Source organism: Serinus canaria, chromosome 3 (assembly GCF_022539315.1).
Source record: "Serinus canaria isolate serCan28SL12 chromosome 3, serCan2020, whole genome shotgun sequence".
Lineage (NCBI taxonomy): Eukaryota > Metazoa > Chordata > Aves > Passeriformes > Fringillidae > Serinus > Serinus canaria.
In genome coordinates this window covers 21,036,764-21,056,052 of record NC_066316.1, presented here as the reverse complement: position 1 = coordinate 21,056,052, position 19,289 = coordinate 21,036,764, and the positions used below count along the sequence as shown (strand labels likewise).

Below are 19,289 nucleotides of genomic sequence, written 5' to 3'. Positions count from 1 at the left end.
TTTTCACAGTAAGCAGTAAGTTAAAAAAAAACCTCACAATCAATCCCTTCAATTACTCTATATGTCTGACAAATGGTCAATAATACAGTGTTTGTTACAGTGTACTGGGGAACTTGGAGCCATGAAAAGAAAAAAATACATTTACTTTTTTTTTTTTTTTTTTGTGTAACAACACCATCACACCGCATTTGGGTAAAATTTTGTTCTTTAAGGTTCCAAGGGAATGTCTGACTTTGCACTTGCACTCCTGCATTAGGAGAAAGTTGAAAGCAGGAGAGAAATAAACCATTTCCATAGCATAAAGAGGGCACTAGCAGTGTTACTGCAGGTTTGTGTCCTGGGCCACTACAGCCATTCACTAGATTGATTTGCAGGGAACAAAGGGGTGAACCAAACTTTGAAACCACCATTCCTAAGCTACTGTGTGTAATAAAGAGAAAGAACTGACTCAAAAACATTGCAGGAGGGTTTTTTTTTTTTGCAAAAGAATAGCTGAGCAACACAGGAGCAGAGTCTTGGGTTTGTTCAGGGCAATGCAAAGCAATGTACTCATATGACCCTAACTAAAAATGAATAAAAGAAACACTCTATTGTAACTAACCCAGAAGCCCCATCATGCATTTTATGCAAAGACTTTCTCCAAAGTAAGTATTTAAAAAACCCAAAATACCTCAAGTAAGTGTTTGAGATAGTGGCTATAAAAACAAAGAGCGTTAAGCAATTTAATACCTTACCAAAACTATCAAAAAACCCATCTACAATAAAACTCCTAAAAAGAAAAAAAAAACCCAACAAATACCAGCTGCCACCTCAACAGTGCATTGCCAACGGTACAAAACAGCTCAAAAATGCCATAATCCCCATCCACAAAATAATCCATAAACTAAAAGCCAAAAAAAAAATCAATAAAACCCACTCAACCCTTCTGCAATACACTTTAACCTATACACAAATCTTAAAATTAAAAATTAACTATAGACTATCCTACCTTAAATAAAGTAACTCCACTACTAAGCACTAACATACCAAACATACTAAAACTTCAAACTGAAATCCAAAATAACAAAGTAATATACCACTATTAATATTGCCAATACATTTTTTAACACCCAACACATAATCCAAAAAAAACCTATACGAACTTTAATTATACTTACTCTATAGTAAAATAAAGCAATCAATAACCATGATGGACAGAAGTGCTGCTGACATGATAAAGCAGCTGAGCTCATGCCATGAGGGCTGTCTGCCACCAAAAGGAAATGAAAATTTTTGTTTTCTGGCTTCTGCCACTCCTGAAATTCACTGGAGTATTTTTAAACTCATTCTAACATGCACATGGCGGGGGTTTGCAATCTAAACTAAGTCATGGTGTCAGCCCAAGATAAGTGGCTAGAGCAAGAGCTTTCCCTGAGCAGCAGGACGCAGCAGGAAACTTCTTTTGGCTAATGAGATCACAGGAAGGGGCACCCTGGGTGGGTTGTTAATCCCCAAGGAATTAAATCACAAGGATTTGATAGCTCTGAGAAAATGGCAAGGCTCATGCATTGGGAAGTCCATGAGCTGCAGTGCTTCAGTGCAGGCTGGAGGTTAAGCTGTACCTAGAGGGGTTTTGTTGGCCCCCTTGGTCCTGCTGTTGGGGTCTAAGTGGGTTTGACAGTGATGGAACCAACACCCCTACTCTGTGGTAAACCCACATGTTCCAGCCATTCCAGTTCGGTGTACTGAAGGTGAAAGTCTGAGGAAGCTACTTAGATTTGTGCACCAGACTGTCCTCCAGTTCATTTGCATTTTGGACAAGATCCACTCACTGACTTGCACTGACTACCATCTAATTTTGTTACTACCTCATAGGTCCTTCACCCCCATTCTGGGTTCTTTTTAGGAACCTTAATTTTCATATCTTTTAGGAAGTAAATTCATGTCTCACTGACCACTGAAGCCCTTCTCATGCATTTGGTCAGGGAAAGTTGGAAGTTAAAAAGCCTTTTTCCTGGTGACAAGGAGGAAGGGAGGTCATCACTGTCCTTGGCTTGAAAATCATGCCTTGTGTCTGTGTGTTCAGATCCCTGTTGATGACACTGTCTAGTTCTATCCTATATTAAAAGAGAAATACTTAGCCTGCCCCCCTAATCTTATTCTAGTCCCATGTGGGCAGAGTTTGAAATAATTTGTCACACATTCCAGGAGATCTGAGCATTCACAAAATCTCTGCATTGCGACTGAGCAGAGGACAGAGAGCAGATCTCATCAGCACCTGAGTCCCAGTTAACAGAACAGGAGTCAATAGAACACAAGCTCCTGCCTCTGGCTCTAAATGTGCATAGGATGCCAAGACATCCCACCTCAGACATGTACCTTTGCTGAATTGCATGGAAAGGAAAAACACCAAATAGAAGGGAATTCTTTAAGGTGCATTTCCTTGGTAACCATGGAGTTAACAGTTCAATGGAAACCATAAAGAGATGCACATGGATCACCTGTATCCCGTAAGAGCAGTGAGTTATCACCTGCAACTCGAGAAGAGAACAGTAGACTTGAAGAATTTTGAGGATCTAAGCTATGGCCATGTCCTTCTAGGCCTTTTGGCTGTATCTCCAGGAAGTCATGACATTCAGACTGTCTCAGGACTCTCTAGGAGATGACGCACAGCAGCATCCCAGGGGAGCAGGAGCCCTTACCAAGCCACGGCCAGTAGTGCGATGGTTGTGCAGGATGGCATCCCAAGGTGATTCATCGAAAGTCTTCTTGTCATAGAGGTTGAGCAGCTGGCTGACACTGCGATGCAGAGAGGCGGGGGAGTACGTGCGGCTCAGCTGGCCCTGACTCGGCCTCCTTCCCCCGGCTGCCAGACGGAAACTGCGGTTGCTCGTGGGAGAGCCAGCCCCTGGGATCTTCGTATCCGCCAGTCCCTGTGAGGTAGACACAAATAATAAATAAAAAAATAAAGGGCATAGTTTTAAATAATTTAGCTGAACAAAACCAAAGCAGGAGTGGAAGAAAACAGAGAAAACCATGCCTCAAAATCATGCAGTTATAAACAGAAGAAAAAAAAGCCCAGACCTTTCCCTACTGTAGAACAATCATATCATTAAAAACAAACAAAAACCCCACCAACGCTAAACCAGAATTTTCCTCATTTTTTCTCTTTTCTTCTTCCTATTTTTTTTTATAAAGTACCAACAAGCAGAAGTGCAAAGATTTTTGATTACCAGAATGATAGCCTAGACTTGCACAGCAAGAGGATGTTGGCAGATCTTTTCATAACCAGGGGAAAAAACCCTCACCCACCAGGAGAAACATGCAGTGTCAGATGCCTTTGTGCATGCTTGGGTCATCTGACACACCACACGTCTGGCCACTCTGCAAGCTGAGGACTCTACCTCCAAGTGCATCGTGTATCTTTTGAGAGTGACACTGCTTGATGAATCAGACGTGTCAGCAATAGTTTCAAACTGAGATTAAAGAGAGGGAGGAAGAGCATTAGGGCAGGGCAAGCTGCAGTGTAGGTGTACCTGACAGAGGGTGTGACTTAGCTGCAGCTCTGTGAGGGAGAGCAGTGCAGCAGGATGTGGGGGAGTAGGGGAACTGGCGAAGACCAGGCACTATTTAATTTTTAAGTGGTCAAGTACTGTTGTGTGCAGCCAGCACTGCTTGCCATGACCACACTAACAGATTAGATCAGTCCTTCAAATGCTGCACTAAAAATTTTCCTTTCTATTAAGTCCATGAGCTGCTGAAAGAAGAAAAAAAAATTAAAAAGAAAAGAAAAGAAAAGAAAAGAAAAGAAAAGAAAAGAAAAAGAAAAGAAAAGAAAGAAAGAAATAAAGAAAAGAAAAGAAAAGAAAAGAAAAGAAAGAAAAGAAAAGAAAAGAAAAGAAAAGAAAAGAAAAGAAAAGAAAAGAAAAGAAAAGAAAAGAAAAGAAAAGAAAAGAAAGAGCAGGAACATGAAAAGAAATTGTGCAGGCATGCCAACAGCAAAGACATTTTAAAGTCAAGAGGAATAACACAAGATGACAGACTGTACAGACTGTAGAGGAAAAGGAATCAAAACCATGAGACAAAAAAAAAAGTTTCTTATGCTCTTAGCCTTTGCCAGGAGAAGGGGCACACTGGAAATCCCATTGTTTCCAAGAGCTTCTTGGTTGAGGCACAGATGCAGTGTCTTGGCACCAAGACAAGAAGGGACAGAATGCGTGAAGGATGCAGGAGTCACTATGCTGTTTGATGGCACTCACAGGAAAAAGAAGCTGAGAAGTGACAGGAAGAATCACCTCACGGCCTGTGCCTGGAAGAAGCATGAAAATGGAAGGCATGCCTGCTCCCATTCTCAATCCCATAACAGCTGCCATATTCCTTTTCTTTTGCTTTTTCAAGGGGTAGGATAGCGCTACTATTCTGCTCCATGATGGAACGTTTTTTATGTATTCTTTTTCAGAGTTATACCTTCTCAGGATAAAAAAAGCCTTCCTCTTTATCACTTGCCAGCAGCCCTCCTCCCAGCAGTCTGATGGTCCCACTGTGGGTCCATGTGCACAAATGCACATGTGCATTTTGTGAAGTTCCCTAGCTTTTTCCCTGATTACTCTCACTCTACTCCAAACCTTCCTGGCATGCAGCTTGTCCTAGAGCAGTCCAGCTGGGTGGTAGACGGATACTGGCAAGAAATAAAGCCTCTCCCTAAGTCTTGTTCTTTGCAGGCATATCTTCTGGATACCTGACAAAGACTGTCAGATTGATCCTGGTTAGCCATCCACAGCAGGCAGCTGGGAACACATGAAAGGTTCCCCTGAAAAGCACATTTTATCATCTACATTCTCACAGCATGCCAAAGACTTCTCAGCTCTACTGCAGATGTCAGCTAACATGAGGTGACAGCAATGGCTTTGCATTTCCTGTGACTCCAGACCTAAAGTTTGTCTTAGGCATCAGAAGCATTTCAGGGCCTGCAGACCAGGCATCCCAGGGCTCTGTTTGAACTAAGCTCTTGTAACCTTGCTCTGTGTGCCCACACAGATATGGCCCATATGGGACCAGACAGTCCTTCCTCCTTCCAACAAACTGCTGGAAGGAGGAAGAAAAAGTCTGTGTGTGTGTTTGAGAGGGCAGGTATCATGGATACACACTGGTTGCATTTTTCCAAACATACCGGATGGGTTTCACCTGATGAATACACACTCATTGGAGATGTTCTTTTCTGGAGTGGAACTAAAGGAGGCCTGTCTCGTGCGTAGGGCTGCTTGTGAACCTTCCTCTGAAGAATTAAGGAGAGAAGAATAGCCAAGAGGATCAAACCTAGAACTACCATCAGCACTGCAAACCATAACTCGTTGTAGAATTTTGCACGTTTGGACTCTGCTTTGTCCTTCTCTCCAGGTGTTGTCAAGATCAGACCTGTAAAAAGAGGGATTAGGGGAGAAAGGGACAGTTATTTCAAGAAGCATTTTACAATATGCCATCCCTTTCCTGGCTAATAAATTAGGCAGAAATTTAAGTAATTTTGTCGTCATGTGCTTATTTGCACTTATGTTCAAGGTGGCATAATGGTTCAATATGCTAGCGGGCTGCAATAAAAAACTTACTACCCTCAAGAGACCCTGCTTAAAGCTCTGGCATTGCTGCTTAGGCTGGAAATCACCACTGCATCAGCAGCTCTTCCAAAAGGAGGTGGTGGTGGTGGAATGGGAGGAAAAAAGGGTTCTCCAAGTAACCTTGAAGAGTGGAAATTACGACAGTAATTTCAGAGCAGTACAGATAGAGGACATTCTCTCCAGAACAACTGTGCATTTACAGGCCTGTGCAGTTTACAAAAGAGAGGGAGGAAGGCTTTAATACATTAATACAAAAGCAAGCAACATGAAACATTTTACCATTCCTTTCTCCCACCTGCTAGAAAAAAAAAACAACAGTCACTTGGTTGGCTTTGCTTATACACAACAAAAGTGTAAGAATTCTCAGTGACAGTATTTCCTGGTTATTTGGAATCCTACATGTACAACCAAACTCTTGGCCAAAGAATTTTCAACACCTTTGCTTGAAAGCCTCCTCTGTAAGTTGCCTACACTGCCATTCAAGTTTTCAATAGACTCTGGGTAAAAGCAGCAATCAAAAGAACAAAGGGGCAGAGTGTGGAAGATGGTGGATTGTAGAGCAGCTGGGAACATTTTACAATGCCTTTAAGGCATCATTGCCTGAAATTCTGCAGGATAATGGAGTGAAAGCATGAAAAGGGATATAAGGGAAATGTCAAGTAAAGACTAATTGCAAATTTAAGGCAGATTTATTTTAAAAGGCTGAACAAGATGCCACATAAAAAAGAACTTAATTAAACCAGTTAGAAATAGCTCAAACAAGAAACTTAGCAGAGAAAAGCACAACATTTTGGAGCAATATACTTAGGTAAAAATAAAAGAAAGAATATTACATATCTGAGGAGAGGATCTGAAGTTCATCACGAGAATTGTCCGACCCCTGGAAGTGCTCAATGCCAGGCAGAATGGGGCTTTGAGCAACCTGGTCTAGAGGAAGTTGTCCTGCATGGCAGGGGTTTGGAAGTAATTGATCTTTAAAGTTTGATCCAACCCAACCATTTTATGATTCTATGGTGGTCGGACTCAGTGATCTTAAAGGTCCTTTGCAACCTAAAGGACTCTGTAATTCTGTGATGTAAAGAACAGAAATCCATACATGGCAAAAAAAGCGCATTACCTACATACCTCATAAACAAGGCACTAAGGAAGCTCCTGCAGTGAGATGCCATCCTGCCTGGCATGCACTAATACCAAATTTCAAGCACAAACACATCAAATAAACAGGTACTAGGAAATTTCTTCATGCATTTACCAACTCCCTCTCCAGCGTTGTACTTGATGACTGGTGTCATGGCACTCCCTTCATCAGTGATGCAGGTCACTTGAAACAAAAAGGCTGAGAAAAAAAAATTAGAAAATACTGTCAGCAGCAGATATAAAAATTATTTAGGTGCTGCTTTTTAACTATAATTTACCAGCAAACTGCCAGGTCTAAAAAAACAAGGCAGGAATAGCACATAACCCATCATAATACACCTGTGTCCCATATCAGAGCTTCACAATCCTTTACACATTGGTATTGAAATTCTAAACTATGAATCATGGCAGATCATAAGCAATCATCACTATGATGTTGCTACAAATTATGTTCCTCTTTTGCGACTAAATTCTTTCTTTTCCAATGTAACTGGCAACTTTCAATTTTTTCATCACTTTGCCCTAAATCCTTCATACTTCATTCATGGCTAAAACAAACATACTAAGAACATTTGAATAAAAACAAATAAAGCATTAGCACCATTGCAGTAATCAGTAAGACAAAAAAGAAATTACAAAATTCTTTGACATACAACATTCCAATGTCATCAAAACAGAAAAACAGAAAACATTTTGCTTGCTGCTTTTTCTTCTCCTTTTTGCCCCTATTGATAATTTCCTTTTATTTTAAAGACTGTAAATTTCTGAAATACGTCTGGCTCCAAGAGCTACTGACTTAATTTCAAATGAAAATTCAAGCACCAGTCTTTCCTGAAACTGACTTCTATACATTTCCCTGACTGTAGCCCTGAAGAATGGAATTGCAACACAGCTTCAGGATTTGGGAAAACTTGACTGTCATTGTGAATCAAAACAGTCTTACCCAGTCAGTGTAAGGTTTAAGAGAAAGCTTAGTTCTATGGATTTTTTTTCAATTATTTGCTTAGATACTTTTTGGAGTGGTTGTACGCTCCTTTGGTCTCAGTTTGAGATTGAAATGGAGAAATTTTTTTTAAAGATTGTTGCAGTGTGTGTTTTTGATTGTAATGCAGATCTAGCAGTCAGTTTTATAATCCTTCCTATTTTGTGCTGTTGTAGCATATTTTATTACTAATGGATGGTTCCTTTCCCCGCTGTGTTGTTGCTCTTGCCCTAGCTGTCCATCTCCCCAAAGACCTGCCCTTTTGTTCCCTGTTCTTCCTCCCATTGATGTCAATCCCTTCCCATGGCTGCCCTTTCTCTAGAAACTTCCCTGTCAATTTTGTATCCTTCGAAACCCATTGTTTAAGTTATTCTCCTTCTCTGTAGTACCCTATTGGTTTAAACATTGTATTCCCTGCCTTGTGTTCCACAGTTGGAGCACAGCTGTGTTTCTCCCAGTTGGTTAAAGACTGTATCCTCCCCTGGGACTTCCCCTGTTCATAAGTTGCTGTATGCATTTGAGTCAGTGTCTTTCCATCCCTGACCCTGAGGGGAATAAACACCTTTGGAAAACATGCAGGAGACCTCTCCCTGTTCCTTGTCCCTGCCCTCAGTGCAGTTCTATCCCCAGGCAGTCCACCTGTGCCGTAGAGCAGCTGTGCCCTACAGCTGCAGCCCGGATTCGACAGCTTTCTTGGGGTGGCCCACTCTCGCTGTCGGTGTCGGGAGCTAGTCGGGCTGAAGAAATCCGGCACCGCAGCAAAAGTTCAGCATACAACACTATTAATTTCACTCAACAGACTCTCCCAGAGAGGAAGCTGTGGGAAACTGACTTTTGTCAGATGTCCTTGGCAAGTAGAGCTCGGTGTCGAAGCCGCTGTAGATGCGCTGCCCGCTCTCTGTCAGCGCGTACTCCTTCAGGCGCCCGTTCAGCACGAAGGTGCGGCTCCAGTCAATGTGGATGATGGATAAATTGCTGACCACAGAGAACGGAGCCATGTACCGAGGTGCTGCAGAACAAGGAGAAAGAGCTCAATTCTGTGAATTCTGTGAATTTCTAGCCAATAGGCTAGAAGTGATTTGGTGAGTTATACAACGAAGAGAAAGAGATTCTCCAGAATAGAAGCTCTCTGCTACATGCACTCCCCCTCTCTCTCATATCCATGAGTATGATTAGGGAAGATACAAGGAGAAAACAAAAAGGTGCTGAACATGCCAGCCTCTGCACTGAGAAAGCAGAGATACATCCTAAAATCATATCTTGAACTCCCTCCCTTTGCCTTTGTGTATGTGGTACTGACACTAAAACCCTTTAAATCAAGTTCAAGCTTAAGGCAGAGACCAGGGAGACACAGGAGGTTGTGCAAGCCTGACTGCAGCAGGCTGGGCTGTGAGAGCTGCTATGAAGAGGGTTCTTTTGCAAGCCCCAAGAAATTGCTGAGATCATCTTAAACACACACGTGTACATGAAAACATGGGGTTTCAGAAAAGTGAGAACAGATGGCAGGCAGGCAGAAAAGAAACCCAGAACTCACTTCAGGGAGAAAGAGTTCATCAGTTGGGCTCAACAGCTTGCTGACAAAAAACTTCATTTAAGTTTGAGGTGGTCCTTTCTTGTGGTGCTGCCATTAAGCCATCTGCCCCGTTTTTGCTGTTCTGTTCACAAGAAAGCTGCTTGTCCAGCTGCACTTTGCTGCTAATTGCCCACTGTCACTCTGAAGCAAGCCTTCGAGGCAAGAGGAAGCAGTCAGAGAGACTCAAGGAAGGAGGCAGTCAGAGGGACTCTTGAAACCTGGTGTGAAGAGGTCAGCAAGGCAAGAAAAGCAAGACTGAAAGAAGAGGACTTTGGACCTAGTGGGTGGGGGATTAAAAATTGCTTTCAAATCCTTTTGTTCTATGTGTCTCACCAGTTCCTTATGAATTTTCTCCATTTAAAAGTTGATAATAATTTTCCAGCCTTTTAACTTGCAATTTAATAAAACACAGCTTTGGACATAAGGGATCTTTCTTTCGTTTGTTTGTTTTTTGGTTGGTTGGTTGTCTTTTTGTGGGGTTTTCTTCCCTTTGTTTTTGGTGTGGGTTTTTTTTTCAGTGGTAACATTAAAAAAAAAAAATCTGGGCTTGTTCCACCTGAAATTTTCAGCTAAAGATGTATCAGATTACAGATTTTGAGTAATTACTTGGCAGAACTATCAAATGATGCAAAAGGGAGTTTTAGAAAGGTGATTCTGAAATCCTGACACGAGATAAAAAGTGAACATCGTCTTTGCCCTGACCTGACAGACTGAGATGAAATGCCCATCTCATCTGTTATGGAATGACTCTGACTACAGCACTATAGATCTTTTTAATACAAGCTGATGTTAGACTACTACAAATTCCGTTTTGATGGCAAAATCTATTCTGCCTGTAGGCACAGGTCCTGCATGTTTAATTTCCATGCATACCACCACATGGCCTTAAAGCACTGCCTGCAGTGGCTGGACAGCAACAAATTCTTGCTTCAGTGTTCACAAGCATACAGTCATTCAGATGGTATCCAAGGAAAACTTTTATGAGTCCTAGCAGAAGTGTGGCATGAATTAGAACAATAAGATTGTTCCTGAAAACAATCACCAGGTCTCTTTCAAGATCTCCACTTTTCCAAGGGATTATTTATGGCAGTATATTTATTACTACGCATCAGCCTTCTGGTAATACTTGAACATTTTATGTTCTGCAGCTTTGCTGCCCATTTTCAGTAAAATAAAAGGTTTCCAGGCTCCCAAGATAGAGGATGCGACATCAGATGATGAGCAAAGAAATATTTTTGAAGGAATGAGCAGTTAAGACCCAGAGCAGAATTTCAATGAATATTCAGCAGAGACACAGTGACCAGGGACAGGGAAGAAGAGGTTTCTGGGAATGTCCTCTCTCCCAGAGGTGAGGAAGTAATTTGGCTCTCAGAAACAGGCACGACTGGTCAGTGAACCATTTCTCATACTCACGCTCCTTTTCCGTAGTGAATCCGATCCATTCGGAGGCGCTACTGCCAACAGAGTTGTAGGACACAACTCGCAGGTTGTAAGTTGTGTAAGGCTCCAGGTTGGACACGTTGGCACTCTGTCCTTTCCCTGTGTACTTCACCTCAGTTGGGCCAGGACTGCAAGCCTTCACTGCTGGCTGTAGGTTCAGAGGACACGCCATGTACACGTGGAGCTCATAGCTGAGAACAAAGTTGAGATTTGGATGAAGGACTCTAAATAACATAAAAGCCAGTCCCACATTTTGTCCTAACTGCTGTCTGGCTACTGGAGAAGAAAACAGACCTGATCCCAGTTATTCTCTTGGAGATTTTGGTCCTACCTGTCAGATAACTGGGCAATTGTGGTGGTAAGTCACACTCACTGTTGATGCCTATTACCTTGCTGCCCTCTTCTGCCAGTCAGGATTTTTGCCTAAGTAACTCCAGATCGCAGCTCTCTCATCTCTGCCAGTTGAACTCACCACTATTTAATTACACAACCACAGCTGTCAGGCAATCACCTCCACTCCTTTCCACCTTTATCCTTCCCAGTATCCTGCTCAGGAGAAAAGCAACCACTGTATGTAAAAACTTCCCAGCAGGTGTCCAGGCTAGAGGGAAAGTCACCACCAGCATGACCAGGAAGGAGGGTGACTGCCCCAACTATTCAGTGCCCTCAGCCATGGAATTCCAGCTCACATTGTTCTGGCACTAGCTCCAGCCAAGGTGTGCAGGTTCAGCTGGGTGGCAGCTCCTACCTGGTGACAATGCCGTTGGGTGACTGAGGGGCGCTCCACTGGAAGGAGGCATTCCTGGAGGTGACGGTGCGGATCTGCGGCGGCGGCTGCTCTGAGGGCGGAGCCGGCTGCGTGGTGAACTCAGCCATGGGTCCTCTGCTGCAGCAATTGAAACAGGTGCAGGCCTCCACACCAATGGAGTACGTGGTGAAGGGCTTTAGTCCATGTATTGTCTGCTGGGTGGCAGTCCCTTCTGACAGCTGTAAAAATTAAGAGGGAACTTGTCACAGCGTCAAGCACCACAAGTACTAAATAAGAGTTATGGAGGTGAATTAACCCCAGAAGAAGACAGGCAGAAGATTCTGCATGTTCTGCAGTCTGACACTAATGCAGCTGTTGTGTAATGGGAACTCTGTGTTTTTCTCCCATTATGAAGTTAAAGGACACTCTTCAAATGAAAAGACCATGCCATCAGTGGCCTCAGGACACCTTTAGTTGAGCTGTGACCACTGTATGTCAGCTGCAAATGTCATTCTCAGCAACAGAGAAGCTGAAAGCCATTAAAGGAAGATTCTGGGATAAGTGGTACTGAAGCAGAAAATAAATTAATGTGGAAAATACTTCCATGATAAATGTGCTAGCAAATAGTCATGCATATCTCATAAGTTTTCTCTGTGTGGATGCAAGAAACAGTGCTGGGCAGCATGACAGCAATGTGTCTGGTGGGTCAGGTGACTCCCAGACAGGAGAATGTGCTCTCTGGTAGGAACATCTGAGCCAAGAGCCAACATGATGCTGCTCTTCATTCAAACAGATGTTGTGCTGGGTGAGCCTGTTAGGAAACTTTCCTAAGCTCAGCAAGGGAGACCTGGCAGTTCTGGCAAATGAATCAGTGCCCTGCTCTGAAACTGCTCACAGGAACTGCCACTTCACCTTTCTGCTGTAGTCATTTGTTGGTATAGCTTTTTTGAAGCCAAAGAAATAAAAATATGTAGAAAAGACCAACAAGGGGCAACATCTGCTCTCATTTGGCAGCATTTGATTCAGCAGAGTTCAGCAAAAAATAAGAAGAAGAGAGTCAAGCAAGCGAAGGGAAGCACTTGGTACATCTTGATGCCAGAGGCAGAGGCAGAGCCGAGCCAGCAGCATGGCAGGTGTGAGGGAATGGAAAAGGAAGGCCATGCAGGCACCAATGGGACGAGCTGGCTGAATCAGACGCAGACACAGCCAAGTGCACTGGAAGGAATAAATGGGTAATGTGAAATCAGTAGACAGCTTAAGCTCACGGACAGGACAGTGCATTGCAGAGCAGCTAACTGTGGGAGGCCAGGAGAGGAAGGCAGTCTGCAACCAACAGCAGCAGCTTGTAATACCAAAATTGTTAAAGCTAGAAAATGCAAGAGGAAGTACAGAAAAAGTGCTGACAATACTCACCACCACATCAGTCCCTCTGGTACCATTAGAAAACAGCCTGTAGATACTGACCACCCCGTTAGGCTTAAGAGGGGGGCTGATGCTCACCACAGCCAGAGTGGACGCCACGGTGTTGAAGAGGGGAGCTCCCAGGCCCTCGGGAGGGGCAGGGCCTGTCCGGCAGCGGGACCAGCTGCTTGGCGTCCGGCCCACCGAGTTCACTGACCACACCTTCCACACAAAACAGACTCTGTCAGCAAAGAACTCAAGCCTACAGAACAGGTGCTGTTAGCCAGAGGGGCTACTGCAGCTCCACTGACACTGGGTGAAATTCGGCGTAATGGCACGCCTGGAAAATGTCCCTTGATGGCCAGTCAGCACCTGTGCTGACCCAGCAATTATTTAACAGAAGGTGAAATATTTCCCACCGCCACACTTAGGGAAAAGAAGCAAAAGTCATCTCTCAGGCAGTGTGTGCTCCTGTGTCTTCTCATACCAGATCCCCACACTCTGAATTCCTACCACTGTCTGTGTCACACCATGCCAAGAGGACTCCTGGAGGAGCTGCAGTTAACAAGAACAGTATTTTCAAAGACATCTGAACCAAGATAGTCATATCTGGTCCTGACAATTTCTCCCTTCTGCACATTTTCTTCATGTATTCAGGTAGCCCCAGTGAATTCAGCCTGGCCTTGGGTGACACTTAAAAGCTGCATTCACCTTGACTGAATCACACAAGCCAAACTCAAGCTACTCTCTAGAATCAGTGAGCTTTACAGGAACATCCCTCTCCTAAAAATATTATTCCATCAGTTATTTGGCAATATTTTCAGTAACTTGTAATATAAATAAAGCCCACTGAAGTGTGTAGTTAATTCAGCATCTCTCATTTATTTTCACAACAACATTTGCTTTATTGCATGAGCACAAAGGCAATGACTTCAGTTCCAAAATTCCAAAAATTAGCAGCTTGAATTAGGCCTGATTAAAACCCACATGTCTCTATGAACTATGCCTACTGATTTTGTCAGCTACCCAAAACCAGAGTGATCTGCAGACTACATAAAACTCAGCACTTATTAAACACACTCTCCAACAAATCTGCATGAAAATTAAATTTTGCTTTCATCAAGGACTGAATAAACATATGGAAGGATGTATAATCTTATTTATCAAAAAGCATTTGTATAATTAAACACGAATATCATAAAAGGTTGCCTTAGGTCATCATTTGCATGAGTAAGTAATTTGTAGAATGTCAGGAACAATAGACAGAATAGATGGATGCATGAGCATATAGGGTTAAATTAGACTCAATATTAGCCAACCACATAGTGATCAATCAGAATGATAGATCTAAATGGCAATACAAGAGGACTGTCTGAGCGATTTTTAGTGCAAGTATTCCTTAGTAAGCTTTCATGTTGAGCAGTTCTAACTACAGTAAAACACATTCTTATGTGATTCTACTTTGGGCACTGGTCCTGGGGAAGGAAATGGTGGGACTATATCTTGAAAAAAAACAGGAGGTTTAGAAGTAAGAGGTCTTCAAAACTGACCCTGAATCCTTCTACCTTGCAATAATAATTTCCAAGAACACAGGACACTTTACAAGGAGCCTGGGGAAGGAAAATGGATAAAAACAACTGAAGTGGCTTTGAAGGCTGAGGTTCTGCCAATTACAAACCCAAAGATCCTGCCTGATTCCATCAGTAATGTACAGAACCTCCTAAGTACAGATGATGCCCTGCAAAGAAAAGCTCAGCCAAAGCACTTTCCTTTCAGTGGAATCAGTAATACATCTCTGTTGTGAGCTATTCATAAAGTCAAACTGTTCACTTTACTGCAGTAGGTCAAACCCTGTATCTCAGTTCAGTTCCAGCTGCTACAAAGATTTACCCACAGTCATTCATTTCAAGGGTCATATTTCTTTGTGGAAAGAATAAAACACACATGGAAAGAGCAGCTCTGAGTGTGGCACTGGCACCAGCTCAGCTCTTACCTGGGCTCAACTGCTCCAGTTACATCCAGGCTGTGGCCTCAATGAGCACGGAGTGTAACAGTGCAGGCCTGACCTGCTGAGCAAGCTGCCCACAGCTAAAGGGAAGGTGATCAGTTGGGAACAGAGCCTTCCTGGGCAGCACAGGAATTCAGCTTCAGAATAGAATTGCCAAGGAATTTTGGAGGAGAGAGGGATGCAACTCATTTGGGAAGCAAGCACTTCACCAAGGGTTGGATGGAGACTCCTCCCTTCATCAATCCCTCACCTCTTGTAGGTGCCACACCTCATCTTTCAGGAAGTCTTAATTTACAGAATCACAGAATAAACTGAGCTGGAAGGGATCCACAAGAATCATAGAGTCCAACTCCTGGCCCTGCCATGGACCATTACCAAGGGTCACACCATGTAGCCAAGAGTGTTGTTCAAATGCTTCTCAAACTCTTTCAGGCTTGGTGCTGTGATCGCTTCCCCAAGGAGCCTCTTCCTGTTGGTAGGAAAGGGCCAAGAGCCAGAAAAGGCCATTGTCACAGAACAGAGAGAGGATTTCTTCCCCATCCCAAGCAGTGTGTGGTCCTCTTGCGCCACAGAACTAGGAGATCTATAGCAGAGATGAGTCCCTCTGACCCTGGGACACTCTGTTCCCCATTATCTCATTTGGTTTTATATTTTGTGCAGGACTGATGTGCATTTTGGAGGAAGTAAAAGAACAAAACAGAAGGCTTGGAATTCTGGAATGTTTCTACTGTCAGAGCAGTCACCCCTGGGAGAGAGAGAAAGTAGGATAACAACAGTGGGGAGGCCACCTCTTGTCCCAGTGCCAACTTCTGCTACCACAGCTGCATTCATTACTGGATGCCAGTGGCTTTGAATTGCTTAAATAGGGAAAAAGACACATCCTGCCCTGAAAACTGTGCACAGAATAATGGGAACCTGATGTGCATATGAATCTCTGGCTCCTTTGAGCCTGGGAATGGGCTGAAACCAGAAAAGCAGAAGCAGTGTTGTTGGAAAAGTACTGCTGCCCTCCCTCCTCATCACTGCAGTGGCCTGTATCAGACACCACAGTTGTGGGATGGGAGCCCAGCTGAGGAAGGAATGTCCTGCTTGTGTGAGCAGGGGGGTGACAGTGACATGCAGAACCTCCTTACCTGGCTCCTGGGCATTTTCATCTCCTTTTTTAGCTGAGAACAATGTGACAAGGCCTCTTGTACTTGAGCACCCTTCCTGAGCTGATGGTGCTGTCCTCACACACAGAGGTTTATTGTCACCCCACTGCCAGGTCTGGGCTCATTAGTGCAGCCTGGGGTTTTAATAATGATCTTCTAAGAGCAATCCCAATCAGTGCAGGCTGGAAGAGACTGAGGGGACACCCAAGTGAGAGGGGCAGCAAAGGGGCAGGCACCAATCTCTGCTTTCTGGTGACCAGTGACGTGACCCAAGGGAACAAAGTGGTGTCAGGGGTGCTTTAGGTCAGATATCAGGAAAAGGCTCTTCACCCAGAGGGTGGCTGGGCACTGGAACAGGCTCTCCAGGAAAGTGGTCACAACACCAAGCCAGACAGACTTCAGGGAGCATTTGGACAATGCTCTCAGGCCCATGGTGTGACTACTGGGGTGACCTGTGTAGGGCCAGGAGTTGGACTCAGTGATCCTTGTGGGTCCCCTTCAAACTGAGGAGATTCTGTGACTCTGTGCTCATCCCCTTCCATACTACAGCTAAGTGGTTAAAGGACTCCTTCAAGAGTCAGGTAGCTGAGGTTCAATCCCGTGCTCCACCAGAGGCAGTCGGGCCTGCTGCCCCTCTGGAGTGGGAATGCCCAGGTGGATGACCCCTCTGTTCTTGGGATGCTTCCCTACAGAGGTCGAGGGGGAGGTGATGTAAACACCCCGCTGCCACATGCCTGACTGTCTGGAAAAAAAGGTCATGGCCATGTTTGTGTGGGCTTGACAGACAGACATGGTCTGAGCATGCCTTCTAGACAGACACCAGCTACTCAGCCCTGCCAAGACATGTGTCCAGCAGAAACCCCCTTAGCATCTGTGAGTCTGCAGCGCCAGCTTCTGAGACAGCTGTGACAGCTGAGCAGGACTTCTGAGGAGCTTCTGAATTCCAGATTTACCCTGACCTAAGCTGGAGTCCCTTAACTCCCTTTGCTTCTGCTCAACCATCTGTAAAAGGATGGATGGTTATAAAAATATTTCCCTGTGAGAATCGCTGTCCAAGTAAATCTTGGTCAGTGTTTGGAAACCTGGGGCAGTAAATCCACAGAACTGACTGCAGATGGAAATGCTGGTGTTTAGCCACTTGTTTGCAGGAAAAAATGGGGTAGCATGGCAACAGAAACCACAACGAGCAGTGTCTTTAAAATCAGAGGTCATGGCTTCTCAAGAAGTCCCCACTAAACAGTCATGGATAGAAGCTGTTGCCTGGCTAGCCTGGTTAAACTGAAATTTCATATTTAGGCTTTTGTAAAAAGCTTTTTGGGGTCACAAACAATCTTTATAAATTGATGTATAATCAGCATCACAAATATTTAATCACATTCATACAGAAATATAAAGAGCCTAACAGGCAGCAGTATTACCCTCTTACAATTATGGAAGACCACATAGGAACATGGAGCAAATAAGAAGCAATCACATCTTAGGGATGCATTAAATGGCAAAACACAAAGAGCAGAAAGCCAAGAAAAGTTTTGTATATCTGGACTTTCTGAATATTCTGCCTCAAAAAGCAATAAGTCTGACATGATGGTGCACAGCTCAGCCTCCTGCCAAAAAATGTGTTGCTGTTAAAGGCTGCACTGTCCCAAAAAAACCAGGAGAGGGCTCTGAAATTAGCTACCAAGGGTTACTAATTAATGTTTTATCAATCTGCTGGCCCCCTGACTCAGACTGCACTTTGAAGTGGAGCCAGAGAGAGAAGAGAGGGGAGAAAACTCTCTAGAGAGCATTTATTCAGAAAACTGAAGAATTCCAGTTACAGATAACTAAGCTTGAGGGTTTTTTGGTCACAAATAGAGCCTTCATAGATCCCTGTTCCTGGAAGAAGCCTGTGATCAGTCACTCTAAGTGATCACAGGATAACCTCAAGGTCCATCAGCATAGCAAGAAGGGGAAAAACCTATGAGAAACAGGACAGGACATTCTGAGAAGAGTCACCTTACCACAGTGAGCCTGTTCAGTGAGCCTGTTCAGGCTTAGTAGAGCTAACAGCTTCTGCAATAAGGGCAGAAACAAGGGCACCAAAATCACCTTGGGCAGAGATACAGAATAATGATGTTATTACTGTAGATGCTGACAGTGGAGGAAGCCCATGAGATGACTTCCATCCCTGAACCACACAGATTCATCTGCTATAACACTCTTGAAACCCCATATCTGTATCAAGGAAACTTTGTTTTGAACTCAAACTCCTGCCAAGGCGGCCCTCAGGCAGTGAACAACCTGTGGAGAATGTGGAACTGTCCCTTACTGCAGAGATCTCACCAGGCAGAAGGGCTGCTGGGGGCAGCTTGCCTCAATAAAGGCAGCAGTCCTGAGCTGCTCCTGACTTCCCAGGCCAGGAAGAGCTGGGATACCGTGCATAGCACAGAGGCCAGATGCTTCTCACCCTTCCTGCTTGCAAGAGAGCAAGCCAAAGAGCTGAATACCAACCAGCAGTGGCTTCTGGCTCCCTCCATGTCCAACGAGCACTGTGCCTTTTGCCATTTTGCATGGCACTTTGTCTATGGTCTGTCATAGGTGCCTCTGTGGTGGGACAAGATCTCAGCTCTGAATGAGCCAGCTGCTTGCACCAAATTCCTTCAGACACTCAGAAAACAGCCTTTTGCTTTAGAAAAAGTCTCATTAGTAAGTCACCACCTCTCCCTGGCTTTGAGCACTGCTCAGAGCTATAGGGAGTTATGGAGGGCTGTAGGTTCTGGGAGCCACAAGGTCAGACCCAGCCAACCCTTTTACATGTGCACATAACTCTATTTCTGTGTGTAAGGGTCAGGTACAACTTGGATCTCTGCTCTTCTGGTAAGCAAAGACTCTACACACCTGTGACTCCTGGTCTTTCCAAAAAGAATTCAATGCTGGCACTGCTTGGCACATACCCTGAGAGACAAATGGTAGCAGAGTAGTATGTACTGCTCCTCTCTTTCTAAAGCTGTTTCATGGAGACCTCAAAGACCCAGCACTACTTTGAGACTTTGCTTTGGATTTCTTGACTTAGATTTGTTCAATTTCTAGCCTTACACTTACATAAATGCAGAATTTTCACAGTGTAATTATTTTCCAATATAGCAAGATATTTTAGAGTCATGTAAGATCTGACATAAACAAGGTCGAAACACAGCCCTCAATTTTTGGTTATGTTCAAACAGCAATCTTCAAGACAATTGAAGAGACCACAATCTTGGCTGGTTGAAATGAAAGAAA

At 44.0% G+C, this 19,289-nt stretch overlaps 1 protein-coding gene across 1 annotated transcript in view; it reads right to left on the bottom strand.

Annotated features, from left to right (window-relative positions):
• Positions 1 to 19,289, bottom strand: part of USH2A (usherin) — a 371,525-nt gene that overhangs the window by 1,517 nt on the left and 350,719 nt on the right. The window contains exons 64-70 of the mRNA XM_050972284.1: positions 12,885 to 13,094; positions 11,472 to 11,710; positions 10,697 to 10,914; positions 8,543 to 8,719; positions 6,844 to 6,927; positions 5,150 to 5,394; positions 2,682 to 2,912 (exon numbers count right to left, since the gene is read on the bottom strand). Of these exons, the coding sequence (XP_050828241.1) occupies positions 2,682 to 2,912; positions 5,150 to 5,394; positions 6,844 to 6,927; positions 8,543 to 8,719; positions 10,697 to 10,914; positions 11,472 to 11,710; positions 12,885 to 13,094 (1,404 nt within the window). The remainder of the gene's footprint in view (positions 1 to 2,681; positions 2,913 to 5,149; positions 5,395 to 6,843; positions 6,928 to 8,542; positions 8,720 to 10,696; positions 10,915 to 11,471; positions 11,711 to 12,884; positions 13,095 to 19,289) is intronic.